The 13,696-nt window shown below is 41.4% G+C and overlaps 1 protein-coding gene across 3 annotated transcripts in view; it reads left to right on the forward strand.

The window, feature by feature from the left end:
* Positions 1–13,696, forward strand: part of FSTL5 (follistatin like 5) — a 627,705-nt gene that overhangs the window by 521,782 nt on the left and 92,227 nt on the right. For all 3 annotated transcript variants that reach the window (XM_019481445.2, XM_019481443.2, XM_019481444.2), the window contains exons 9-10: positions 4,185–4,346; positions 9,331–9,465. In XM_019481445.2, coding sequence (XP_019336990.1) covers positions 4,185–4,346; positions 9,331–9,465 — 297 coding nt within the window. The remainder of the gene's footprint in view (positions 1–4,184; positions 4,347–9,330; positions 9,466–13,696) is intronic.

Consider the following 13,696-nt stretch of genomic DNA (forward strand, 5'->3'; position numbering starts at 1 on the left):
TATGTGTGAGTATATAATATGTATACCTTATGCTATAAGCAATATCATGTAAGCCTGTGAAATGGCTGTTTGTCCTTAACTTATAAATGTAAGCTATTTTGGATTAATACATTTTGCTCTTCAATTTGCCTAAAAAGCAAGTGATGTCATATCAAGTAATAATTATGCCATTATAAGCTTAGTCTTGTTTTGATGGAACAATAGATAATTATTTTTAATTGGAGGCTTTCACTGTTAGCATAAACAATGTTCTCCCTCTGATTTTTACAGCTTACATTTTACACCATGTTATATATTAGCTATGAATTATTGTGTATGTCTCCAGTTACTGTATAACATACTGGTCAAGTTCAATAAGCCTCTGATTACAGCTTGGTCATGAAATCTGTTTTTTGTGTTTGGGTTTTTTTTTTACTATTTAATGTCAATTGAATTGTTACTATATCAGATAATAATGTAAAAGCAGAGATATCCAGGATTTCAGAAAAAGCACTCCCTAAAAAGCACAGAAGAAAAGATTAAATCAGGAACACAGCCTCTGTTAATAATATCAATGTTTTATGGAGCAAATAAGGGTTAGTAGATACTGTGTAGCATTGCTCCTGTTTTAGCTAGTATGTTTTAGTCAGGGAATCTTTTTTTCAGACCGTTTAATCATTCAGGAGTTACTGCTGTTTATCAGTTTTAGTGATTAAGAACACTGGAATTTCTATATTGGATGAGACCCAAGATCTATCAGCTCCAATACTCTACCTCCATCAGTGACCAATACAGGACATTCTTTCCAGGATGTACACCAATTACAAGTGGCATATGCTCTGTCTCCAAGAGACACAAAGGGCCAAACAGCAATAAGCCATTGATCCCTGGGATGAGATTTAGCCATCAAAAGGAAGCACAAGAAATAAGGCAGTTCTATCTTTGTAAAACCAGAGCCACCATCAACACAACATTGGCATTGAAATCTTGATCGTTGATATAGACAACATCTCTGCAACATCTGTTTATAAGCCTCCAGGGAAGTGTTTTGCATACGTAAACCCAGGAAACCTAGACTACAGAAAAGCATGTGTGATCTTCAGTGACTTGAACAGCCACAATGTCACGTGGAGTTACAGTGAAAACAATGAAAATAGTAATTTGATCAAGATATGGGCTGAGGCAAACCACTTCAGCCTGATCTACCTGGGTTTTTGACTAGTTCCTGATGGAGATGGAGCTATAAACCAGTCCTTGCCTTTGTTGACAGCAACCTAGAAGTTATGTTAAAAAAAAGACACGCTGGAACCTATCCCCTACAGACAAGACAGACTAATTGCTCTCAATGTCACAGCAGCCGTAACTCCAGTTATGGTACCAATGCATAGATGCTTCAATTTCAGAAAAGCATTTTAGAGAGGCTTTTCTGAAGACCTTCACAAAAAAGTGGCACACATTGAACCAGTCTTGGATAATTATGAGCTATTAGTGAATGCACTATGCAAAACCTCCAAAAGGTATATACTGTGAGGATACAAAACTGAGTATATACCAGTATTTACTTCCATGCTAGCAGCTGAATACATAAAATAGCAGCAAATGTTTCAGAGAGACCCTTTCTCAGAAGGCACTATTGTGGCAGGGACAGCCCCAACTGATAAAGTCCAAGAATAAAGGTGGATGGAAAGAACTGATGGAAGGAATAGATATGAATATGGAAATGGAAAGAATTGTTTGAAGGAATAGCTATAAACCACACTAGAAGGAAAGCATGATTAACCATTTGCAAGCTGAGTAAATGACCTGACAAAAGTACAGCAATACCACAACATCACAGCCAAGCAAGTGGCTTACCAGCTTCAGCTCAATAATAAAGCTCTAAATAAACAGCCTAAAATACAAATTAGATGGAAAAGTGATCTGGAGGAAAATTATTATAGCATGTCATACATAATGGATGAACTCAATGATGGAATAAGTCACCTGAGGAACACCAAAGGAGCTGGACTCAACAGCATACGCATGGAGCAGATCAAACACTTTGGTCCTGCAACCAATTTAAGGGTTTTTACTCCTTTTAACAATTGCTTATTGTCCCTTAGCATACCTAAACTATGGGAACAAGCCCCATATAATAGCTCTGATAAAGCTGGCCCAGAGAACTTCAGACTAGTGTCACTCCTGTGCTGTATTTATAAGCTTTATGAACACATTATTCTCAATTGCCTTTCACCTCATATCAAACAACATCTGATAGCAGAACAAGTTGGATTTAGACCAGGTAAGCCTGTGCTGGCCAGATACTAAACAGCACCCAACATTTAGAAGATGGATTTGAGAAAGGGATGATAACAGATTCTATGTTTGTGAACATAGCAGTCTCATATGATACAATCAATCATTGAAACATGCTTGCCAAATCTACTACCACATGACACATGACTACTCCCCAGTGCAGCTCATCCAATCCCTTTTGGAGAATAGACATTTTTACTTATAACTATGCTAGAAATGGAGCCACTGGAGATGACAATGAAATTGCTACTACGCTGCCCTGTGGGAGGCCCTGATCCTCTTTAACATATATACCAATGACCAACCCATACAGAGCAATATGAAGAGCTTTATATATGCTGATGATCTATGCATCATTTCAAGAGAAGGACTTTGCCACTAGCTTTGTGGCAGCTCAGCAAAGATGCAAGTCACAGCCTTTCACCTATGCTATAGAGTAGCCAAGCAGAAATTAAATATTACCCGGGGTGGAATTCCACTGACTAATCACCCAATCCCTCCTAACTTGGAGGTTACACTGGACTGAACACTTAACTTCAAAATACATGTAGAGAAGATGAAAGAGAAAGTCAGAGTATGCAACAACATACTTTGAAAGTTGGCCACCTTAAAGTGGGAAGTGAACCCAGCTACATTACAAAACACTGCTATTGCCTTGTGTTACTCCATTGCAGAGTATGCATGTGCAGTATGGGAATAATCACTTCATGCCAAGAAAATAGACCCAGTTCTAAACAGCAGCTATTGTGAAATAACAGGATGTCTGAAGCTATGGATAGCCTGTACTTACTGGTTGGCATTTCACCACCTGATATCAGAAGAAAGGTAGCGAGCCAAAAAGAAAGATCCTGGTAGATGAAAGACCCCAGGCATCCACTTTATAGTCACACCGAAGTAACTGATATAGACTGGTCAACATGGCGATGCCTGAACCAAACCACCTGCGCCTGTAAACTGGAAGTTCAAAAACAAACATGATTGAATGGACCTACTGTAATGATATGAGAATGCTGAAATGCAGACCATGGAACACCTGCTTATTTTATGACTTGGTGAGATCTGTACAAAGGAGGACCTCACTGAAGCAACAGAAACAGCCATCGCTTCTGCATGATTCTGGAAAAAAACATCTGGTTTATGACAAGAGTACAAGATGAAGAATAAGAAGTGACTCATACTAAAAGTTTTAAGAGTGGGGCATGGAACTTATGTGGAGCAAACAGTGTGATCAGTTCCCTAATTCTTTCCATTTGGCTTAACCCCTGAAGCAGAAAGTTTTACACCTCTTCAAAATCTATTTATAATAATTCCAAATGTTATCTTTTTGTTGTTCATATAAATAGATTGGTAGGTTCGTATAAAATGGATGTATTGGCTGTTAGGAGGGGAAAAGAATCCTCCTTCTGACATGACAAGGTTGAGGGGAAGATAGAAATATGCATGAGAACAGAAAAGAAAGGAGAATAGAAATATGTTTCAAAGAGTATAAAAAGCAACACCATATCCAAAATCATACTGTGAAATGTAAGTAAATTATTTATCAACCTTAATGAAAGATACTGGTATATTGTAAATTATCCATGTTCTTCTGAAGGAAATTACCAACAAATCTTATTAAAAAAACTCTTAAGAACTACTGATTTAAAATTCGGGATTGTGCAGTTGAGGTGTTGACGGTAGAAAGAGGTATTTCTCATAAGGGTATTCTTTCTGTTTCATAAATTGATGTCTGACAGAGTTCAATATTAGATTCTATTAAGTATGACAGTAGTATCATATCATTTGTTTTCATTGTCTCATTATAGATTGCTGCAGGATTCTTTAACATCAACTGCTTTGGGAAATTGTATGCTAAAAAATGTTGAGAGAATTTTATTTTCATTTGACTGATAATTGTTTTCTATATTCAGTTCCTCCAGTAATTCGAGTCTATCCAGAAAGCCAGGCCAGGGAACCAGGTGTGACAGCTAGTCTCCGATGTTATGCTGAAGGTATCCCCAGTCCACAACTTGGTTGGCTGAAGAATGGAATTGACATTACTCCAAAGTTATCCAAACAGTTAACTCTTCAAGGTAAAGGAACATATTTGCTGCTTTCGAATGGCAGAAGAATGGATTGTTTTTAAATAGCATTACAGCATTCTCACCTTGCATATTTTCAATATCCGTTTAGGTTTAATTTATAAGTTAAGGTACAAGCATGAAGTAGAAGGTGAGAAGTAGAACTGCCTCACCTTAAGAGAAGTGAAACCATGCCTTAGAGACATTCTGAGGCACAAATCCCTGCCTGCTTTCTTTTTTCTTGAATAGCGGGGGGAGACGTAAAAGCTTCCGCCTCTATTAGCAGTAAATGTTAATGTTTCCAGCCATCCGTATCGCTACACTATGGCTTATCCTTGCTGATCAGTATATTATGGAAGCTCAGCTCAACCATCACCTCTTTTTCTGCCAGCCTGCTTCAAGAGAGAAAGTAAGCTCAGTAAGTCAGTCAAGCTTATAGATTTTAGTATAATTAGGTGTTAGGGCTGTGCAAAGCTTCAGTAGCTGATTCAATTTGGAGGAGATTCAGCCTGATTTGGGGACTGAATCTCTGAATCGGAGTCGAATCAGGAAACTAAGTAAAAGTTCTGAATCGATTCAGAAAAGATTTGGCCAATTCAGAGATTCAGCCATAGACTAAACAGGCAGATGACAGCTGCTTACAGCTGGTAAATCTGTCGGGGTTGTGGGAGGGGGGAGGAAGGATCAGGGCTGGGGCTGGGCCAAGTTTCCCAGCTGGAGCGGGAGGACATGTTACTCAAGGATGGGATGGAGGGGTGTGGGATGTGGGTGAGGCAGTGCCTGGAGTGGGGGCTCTGCCCTGCTGCTGCTTGCCTAACTGGGATGGGGGGGCACAGCTTACTACACGTGGAGGGGGCAAGTGGCAGCAAGTTATAGCCCCCGATCCCAGTGCTGCCACACCCACATTCCATGCCCTCTGCACCAGCTGGCAAGTGGTGGCAGGGCAGAGCTCTTACTCCCAGTGGAGAAGCCACAGGAGAAACCTCATGGCTTCCCTTCTGCCCTTTCTGGCCCCACCCCCCGCTGGCCCAGCCTCCGAGGACTTAAAAAAATACAAAAACAAAAAAAAAGCAAAAAAAAGCCGTGCACTCACCAGCTCTGGCAGTGGTGATTGGGGTCTCTAAGGACTTGTGGAAGAGCTCCCCCATGCAGCGCAGGGCAGTGGGGGGCAGCAGGGATGGCCCCCCTGCCTGGCATCTGCATGGCAGCTGCCCCGTAGTGCAGGTACAGTGTGGCTCGGCAGGGCACCACATATTGCCTGAGAGCTGGGGCAGCTCCACCTAGCAGCTGGAGCCTGGAGGCACTCAGTCCCATCAGCCCCAGCTCCCAGATAGCATGCAGTGCCCTGCCAAGCCACAAAGCACCCATGCGATGCAACAGCTGCAGTGCGGGTGCCAGTTGGGGAGGTTGATCCACACTGCCCCCAACTGCCTTGTCTTGCATGGGGGCCTCTGCCACAAGCACCCAGAGGCCCCAATCACCACTCTTGCAGCTGGTGAGTGCCAGGCTTTTTTTTTTTTTAAGGCTCCCACACACCAGCTGTTGCATCACGTGGGTGTAGTGCAGCTCAGCAGGGCGCCACACACTGTCTCAGAGCTGGGGTGGCTCTGGCAATCAGCCAAAGCCCAGCATCACTCATCCCCAGTGGCCCCAGGTCCCAGGGAGTGCACCGTACCCTGCCAAGCCACGCTTTACCTGTGCCATAAGGCAGCTGCCACACGGGTGCTAAGTGGGGGGGTGGGGGAGGGAGAAGCCATCTGCACTGCGCTGCCCTCACTGCTCTGTGCTGTATGTGGGGGGGGGCGGGGGGGACGGGACTCTTCTACAAGCACCCAGAGGCCCCAATTGCTGCTCCTGCAGCTGATGAGTACAGGCCTTTTGCTTTTCTTTTTTTTTTAAGTTCCAGGACTAGACTGAGGCTGGGCAGGGGATGGGTCCAGTCAGGGCAGCCATGGGGACTTCTCATATGGCTCCCCCTACCTAGGGAGAGGCAGGCACAGCCGGAGGAGCCACCCAGCTGTGCCTGCCTCTCCCCAGCCAGTCCGAATCACTGAATCTCTCTGAATCGGCGCTGAATCTTCCGAAGCTGATTTGGCCAAATCAATTCAGGACAGTGATGTGAATCTCCAAATTGAATCACTGTCTTCCAAATCAGCTGAATCTGAATCTGAATCAAATACTTCCCTATTCACACAGGCCTATTAGGCATTGAAATTGTTGTGAATTTGGTACTGCTGAAAATTATACCATGTTTCCATTTCCCTAAATTAGTAGCAATGTTGTTCTTTTAAAAACTAAAAACATTGAATTAGATTTTGGCATGTTTTGTTGAAGTCTAAAGTACTTCTGACTTTGTCAATCTAGAAAAATATTCATCCTAGTCTAATTGTGGTCAGAATGTGGCATAGTGTGCAATGTCAGTGTTTATCTCCATTGAAAACAAATAGTTTAATTTAAAGATGGATTACGATTTAAGGCCTACATTCCGAAAAAGGACTTTAGTGCCTCAAATGGGACTGAAATAGAAATTTTTAGATTTAGCACTTAAATCCATTTGCAGAATTCTCACTCATATGCTGCTTAACCCTGCAGCACCTCAACTCTGTAGGCCCTTTATAAATTTCAGCACATTTGTCAAGTCCTGCTCCTAGGCATACATACAGACATCTTAGCCTTGACTGTGCTGAGCAGCTCAGCACCTAGCTCACTTTTATGCCATGTATATTTCAACAAACTAGTCAACTGTCTATCTGTGTTCCCTGAAAGGCTTGAATCTAATGGACATTCCCAGAGGATACCTAAATTATGGTCCCTGCATGCGAGGCAGTGGCAGCTGCTGCTTTTTCTTAAAACCCTGTAAGAGGAGAAGATAGTTGTACTGCTAAAAATATACTGGTTTTATATAGCAGATGGTCAAATGTCTAAGGTAGTGTAGGGTGTGGGGTATGGTAAAACGAACTCACCAAGGATTTGGGAGATCCAAATTTGAGAGGATTAAAACCCACACCATCAAACCAAATAGATGAGATGTTGACTGGGGGACATGGGAAATCTCTTGATGGGAAAAGAGCAGAAATAGAAGGGTCTAAAGAAGTGTTCTTGTGAAGCAGCTAGGGGAAGCCTAAAGGATCGCTAATGGACATTATGGTTGTCTGAGTTCCCACAGTTGTTTGTTGTCCATTCTCCTCTTGATGACCATTTGTTCTGTTAGTAAAATAAATTATTTTCTCTCATTCTCCCCTTACTTCATGCAGAGAAGAGGCTTGGGAATAAAAAAAATGCTAAATTCCTTCTAATAAAATGCAAGTTTGAAGCTAGAAGTAGGATAGAGATCGATGAGAGACAGCAAAATGTTCTGTGAAGAGATTGTGTTACTTTTACCTTTATGCAGCCAGTCCTGAGCTCTCCTATAACACGTTGCTTATCCACATGCCCTGGCCATAGCCCAATCCAATTTCCCCTTTTAAGAACATTCACTACAATCAGTGTTCTCTTTCGCAGAATTGCTCCCAGGGTGCACTTCTCCTGGGCTTCCATCAATTTGCCTTGGAGAGTAGAGTGGAGAAGCCTTCAGACCTTCATATATTAAATGCCTTGTTATAAATAAAATGAGTTATATTTTTTCTTGCATATCGCTTAATGATGTGGATAAGTGCAATATATATTTTCTCCAGTGATGTTCCCATCCTCTACCCATTAACTTGGAAGAGAAAAAAAACTATTTAAAGTCTGAACCCAGAGAAAAGGTGTTCTGTAACAAGTTTCACAGGAAACCTCTAGGTTCTGCTTCATCCTTATTCTGCAGTACCTTTGTAAAGGACAATTTTTATTAGGCACTACAAAGTTAAGCAGGAATATTTTGCCTTTACAACATTGCCATATATTAGATTAAGGTATATGTCTGTAAAATCAGATAATGTTACCTCTGTCTTCCAAAGTCAATGTACAACCTCCAATTTGTGTGAGCAAATATTAGTATTTTTTTTCATATGCAAACTTATGCACAAACTTAAGGACACACATCTCCACATGAAAAAAAGTGTAAAGTCTTATTTTATAAACATTTTGTCTGCTATTCTGCACTCATCTCAGGTGAAAATGATTCTCTAGGGTTTCTGGGAAGAAATAAAAATAAAGGAAGTTTTTTGGCAGGGAAGCATATTAAAGCGATAGTGCATATTTGATGACACTATCTGAAAAGTATATTTTCTGATATTTCCAAGGAGTTTCATCCTGACCTCATTGTATACAAAATCAAAATCATGCCCATTACTTCTGCAATGAACTTTACAAAGAAATACAGGCTCCCAGGTGTTTTTAGAGTTTAACAGCTACAAGCATACATTAATAAATTCTCATGCACAAAATCCATTTGTCCAAATACATTTTGTATGTATGAGTCCCATCACCAAAATGTACAGTGCTACAATTGACTAAATTGAGAAGTACATACAAGGACTGTGAGATGAAAGCAAGCAAACTAGGCCATCATTTTTTTTCTAACTCGATTATACAGAATAATAAAGAAGCTCATTAAATGTTGCGTTCTATATTCTGGAAGCTATACATCTCTTGCAGAATATATTGTACTGAAAATTTCTCCCATTATGTGCTGTGAACTCCATGGCATTTTCTGTTAAATCAGCAATGCAAGGTGCTAGCATTGCAAATGATCAGATACAGCATTAATAAAGCAGAACAGCTCAAGTCTACAGAAGAGGGCACACCACTTTTTCAGATCTATGTTGTCACTGAAACAAGTACAAAATCTGAGACTGACATCTGGAGCCAAGCATCCAAAATGGTTGAGATATTCCTGTTATCTGTGAAATGAATGAGAGTAGAGTTTACTAACCAACTGAATACTTTTGGAGTAGTCTGGCATGTGTCCAATATATGAACTGAGGAAGGAAAGTAGTTTAATTAGGATAAGCCTGAAAGCACTGTAGTAAAACTAAAATTGTTGTTCACGTGTTGCATTCTCCTTTGCTTTCAGCAAATGGCAGTGAAGTTCACATTAGCAACGTGCGCTATGAAGATACGGGAGCATATACTTGTATTGCAAAGAATGAAGCAGGAGTGGATGAAGACATTTCTTCTCTTTTTGTAGAAGATTCAGCTCGGAAGACCCGTATGTACTGGAAAAATAGTCTCTCTTTTATTTATTTATTTATGTATTTATTTATTTATATTTCTTAGCTGTGTGTTAAAAGAGCATTGATATTGAAAAATAATCAAATGTTAAATAATTATGTATCAACATCTAAGTAGTTGGGAAGTATAAACAAGGAAACAAAGAAAGTTGTGAAAATGATTATATAAAAGGATCATTAAAAAAGGAAATGAGATGATAAATTTTAAGTCTACTGAGAAGTGAAGTGAAATTTCTAATTCATTTTGTAAACTGAACTGTCTTTTACATCAATATTACACTCTGAATAGTTAGCTAAAATATTTTTTCAATTCCTGGAAAAAATTCTGCCTGCATTTCTGAAATGCAAAGTAGAAACATAGGTTACTTTCAGCTAATCTTCTCCCCCTCTGCTTTTAGATTAAATTAAGAGGCAATCTAGGCCTCAGTGTAGCTGACCAGGTTGTTCTAAATTGCTGTAGGGCTAACAGGTTCCATGACTTGTGGTCTGACTCTTTGGGGGCATCTCTATGAGTGCACATGTGTGGTTTGTGGCACCTCAAAGCAGTTTGAGTTGCCACAAACTGCGTGCGGCACACATGCAAGTGTTCACCATGCTGCTGATTTGCTGCACAGTAGGGGGTTTTTTTATACTTGAAGATCCCATTGTAAAAAAATAAACCCAAAAAACCTGCCACTAAAAAAAGTGGTGCAGCACGTGTGGCAGCAGTATGTGCCACCAGAAACCAAGGGGCCAGATCAGTGCTGCTGCTTCACAGGGAGGCCCCCAGAACCCCAGGTACCACATCTGGGTCAATTTTTCCTGTACAGTGGCAAAAACAGTGGCACAAATTTGTGCCACTGCTATTTTTCACTGCAGCATCCGCATGCCCCTGCGCATGGGGACATGCTCTGTGGTTTCATTTTGCTCCTAATATGTTCCCTCCACACTCCAGCCCTCACTAGAACACCGGCAAGACTGGAAAAGCAGCAATGACCTTAATTCTTATGCTCTTAGAATTCCACTTTGCCAGGGAAGTCCTTAACTACTAACTTAAATCTGCTCTAAATGCCATTTGCAAAACTAGAGTGATGCAAAGAAATTTCAAAGGGGCTAAAGATCTAGAAACCGTGCTTCCAACCAAAATAAATATGATATTTCCCAGCCACAAAGAGCCTTGACTTACATTTCATGGGATAGCTCTTAAAATTTTAGTTATTGCTACGTAAATATCAATTGGTATGAGTATATGCTATGAAAATGATAGTCACTTTAACAGTGAGTCTCATTGCATTAATTCTCAAGGTATTCCTAGTACAGCCACCTGGGAGAACTTACTAAACTATCACAGATAATATTACAGTCGAGGCTGGGAGCATTGCAGGTTGAAGTCACCTGACACTTCATATTATATATGACACTTCATTCAGCTGTGTATAACTTTACCAAAGTGTAACCTCTTGGGATAAAATTCTATATTGTTGATATCTATCTTGGGCGGGGGGGGGCAAGAGGGGGGATTTTTTTTTCTCCCCAGACCAGGAGATTCAAGTATTGCTGAAAATGAGGTTAAGGGAAAATGTTTTGTGCATATTACAGAAATCTGTTATTTTAGGAGTTCTAGCACCTTGTCCTTGGAGCAAGGACTTGACATTTGACAGTGGTTACATTGCATCAAGAAGGTGCTTTTTGCTTTTTTTTGCTAAAATCTTTCCAAATTGGGCCCTTGGAATATAAAACCATGGAAAATGCTATTTGTATGTCCTCCAGAGAGACTTGTTCTGCCTTAACTAAAATCTAAAGGATGACCCCTCCTCTCCCAAACCTAAGCAATCTAAAATCTCTGGAGATTCTGTCCACATGGAACAAACTCTAGCATTAGCAATCACATCTGTGGGTCATGACATGCCTAGTTTAGGTGCCACAACTACAACCATGAAGATTGTCTTTATGCTCTCAGTGCTCATTGTTTGGTCTTAGGCAACATAGGTAAGACTGGTCTCTAAATTGAACAGTGTAACAAGCAGAGTTGATGTCTGGGAGTGGAAACCCTACAAGAGAGTGGAAAGAATGTTTCAAGAATGGAGAAGTGCATTTCCAAGAACTAAGGGTGAGGGCATGTGTTTCTGAGAGCAGGGGTGGAGGGGAGCTGTCTTACCCATGCTGGGAACTTGGGAGCTCCTTACCAATCCCCAGCTGAGGTACTGCTGCCACTGCAATGTGCTCTGCCTGCCCCAACTGTTGCTCTTAAAGCAGCAGCTACCAGGGACTGTTTAGGAGCTCCTCTCATGGGTGTGCTACCAGAGTGCAGACTCCACAGGGGTGAGAGGTGATTCTGGCACCCCTCCTAACTTGACCACTGGGATGGGTGCCCCTTTCACCCATGCCTGGTTGCACTACTTCCTGAACTGAATGTAGAGTGGACAAGAGCCAAACTATGGGTGTTAAGGTTGCTATTGTAATAAAAAGCCTGGGAAAAGATTGGAACCAAAGGGTGATTGTGGAAGGAGAACTGGGACTGAAAATGTCTCTGGTGACTGGGACTGAAAGGAGCTGAAGAGAAATTGTGTCAGTCTCCTTGACTAAAAAGAGATATGTTAGAACCAACAGATAGAGAGTAGGAAATATTAGGTCAGTAGAGATGGATCTGATGAAGTCACAGAAGCCTTACTGTATTCAATGCACAGGATGAAAACTGTTCAGTCAGTGACATTGTTCCAATATTTTGCTTTATCCTTATTGTTCAGCATATGGCAATATGACTTTATTTACTTCACGGTATTCAAATCTTATTCTGAAGATATTATTATTCATTTTATTAGACACACATCAATTTATTTGTTTCACGTTCATTCATTTCATGACATCTTTAGGAGAAGAGGTAGCAGTCAAGAAACTTGCCTGATCTCAGAAATAGAACAAAATAGGAAAGGACCATTTAAAGGTCACAAAAAATGCAGGTTTTTAGTTTTATTGTTGTGGGATTACAAAACTGTGTGGTAAACCTTAATTTTGTCAAGATAGTCATCTTCAGCTTGAATAATGTAGATATTCTAAGGTCAGGAGAAAGATATGTTTGAGAGAAAGTCTGGGCCCCCTCAGCCTTTTAATATTTTAAATATGATTTATCCAAGGTTTTTTTAAATATTCTTAATAATCTCTTTCTCTATGTTCTGCAATGTATTTATTTAATCTGGACTTTTTTTTTAGATTGTATATTTGCCAATTTAGTTTATCATTTCACATTATGCACCTGCAAAGAAATGTTTGGCTTTTTTTTTTTTAAGACAATGTTTTTGTTTTAAATTGAAACTCTGAAAAGATTATATAACAAATCCAAACAGCTTTTTTCAGGAATTGTATTATAATGCAAAAATATGATGGTTTTATAGTCATATTCTTTGACTTTATGGGATTTACAGAACCAATAATGGAAAGAAAATAATTAGAGTTGTACTGATACATTGGTCTGGTATCAGTTCGGTACTGTTATAAAGAAAATTGGCTGTACCAGAAATTGGCATGAAGTGGCCAATAATTTGGCTGATAAATGCCCATGCATGCACGCAGCTGCAGCCTAGCATGCAGACAGCGAGGAGCAGACCCCAGCAGCATGCAGGTAGTAAACCTGTTGTAGTGGAAGGGGAGGGAAGGGGCATGGGGGGCAGATCAAAGCCCCCTGCGGTTGGGGAGGGAGGGGGCAGGGGCAGATGGATGGAGTCACGGCTTGTCAGGGCGGGCAGCTCCCACTGCTGCGTGCACCCAGGGAGGGCACGGGGATGGGGGCATGTGCCCCCAGATCTGTGGAGGGTGGGGTGGGCAGGCTGCAGCTGTGGGTTGGAGCCAGGGCTATGCCAGGTTCTTCTCAGTGGGGGCTGGGCTCAGGGCAGGCAACAGCAGTGCTTGGAGGGGGTTATGGAGGGGGCTGCAGCTACCTCAAATTTCATTGTAGCAACACTCCCAGCACCACTGCCACCCATCTAGTGCAGCCGCAGCTCATCCTGGTGCATGGGGGCAGGTGGGAGTTGAGCTAGGGCTGTTTCAGGCAGGCAGCAGTGATACTGGAATCAGGGCTACAGCAAAATTTGGGGTGGCTGCAGCCCTCTCCATAGTCCCTTCTCAGTGCTGCCACTGTCCACCCCAAGCCCAGCCCCTGCTGAGAAGAGCCTGGCACAGCCCCAGCTCCAGCCCACAGCTGCAGCCTGCCTGCCTGGCCCCATGCAGATCTGA

Source organism: Alligator mississippiensis, chromosome 2 (assembly GCF_030867095.1).
Source record: "Alligator mississippiensis isolate rAllMis1 chromosome 2, rAllMis1, whole genome shotgun sequence".
Classification (NCBI taxonomy): Eukaryota; Metazoa; Chordata; order Crocodylia; family Alligatoridae; genus Alligator; species Alligator mississippiensis.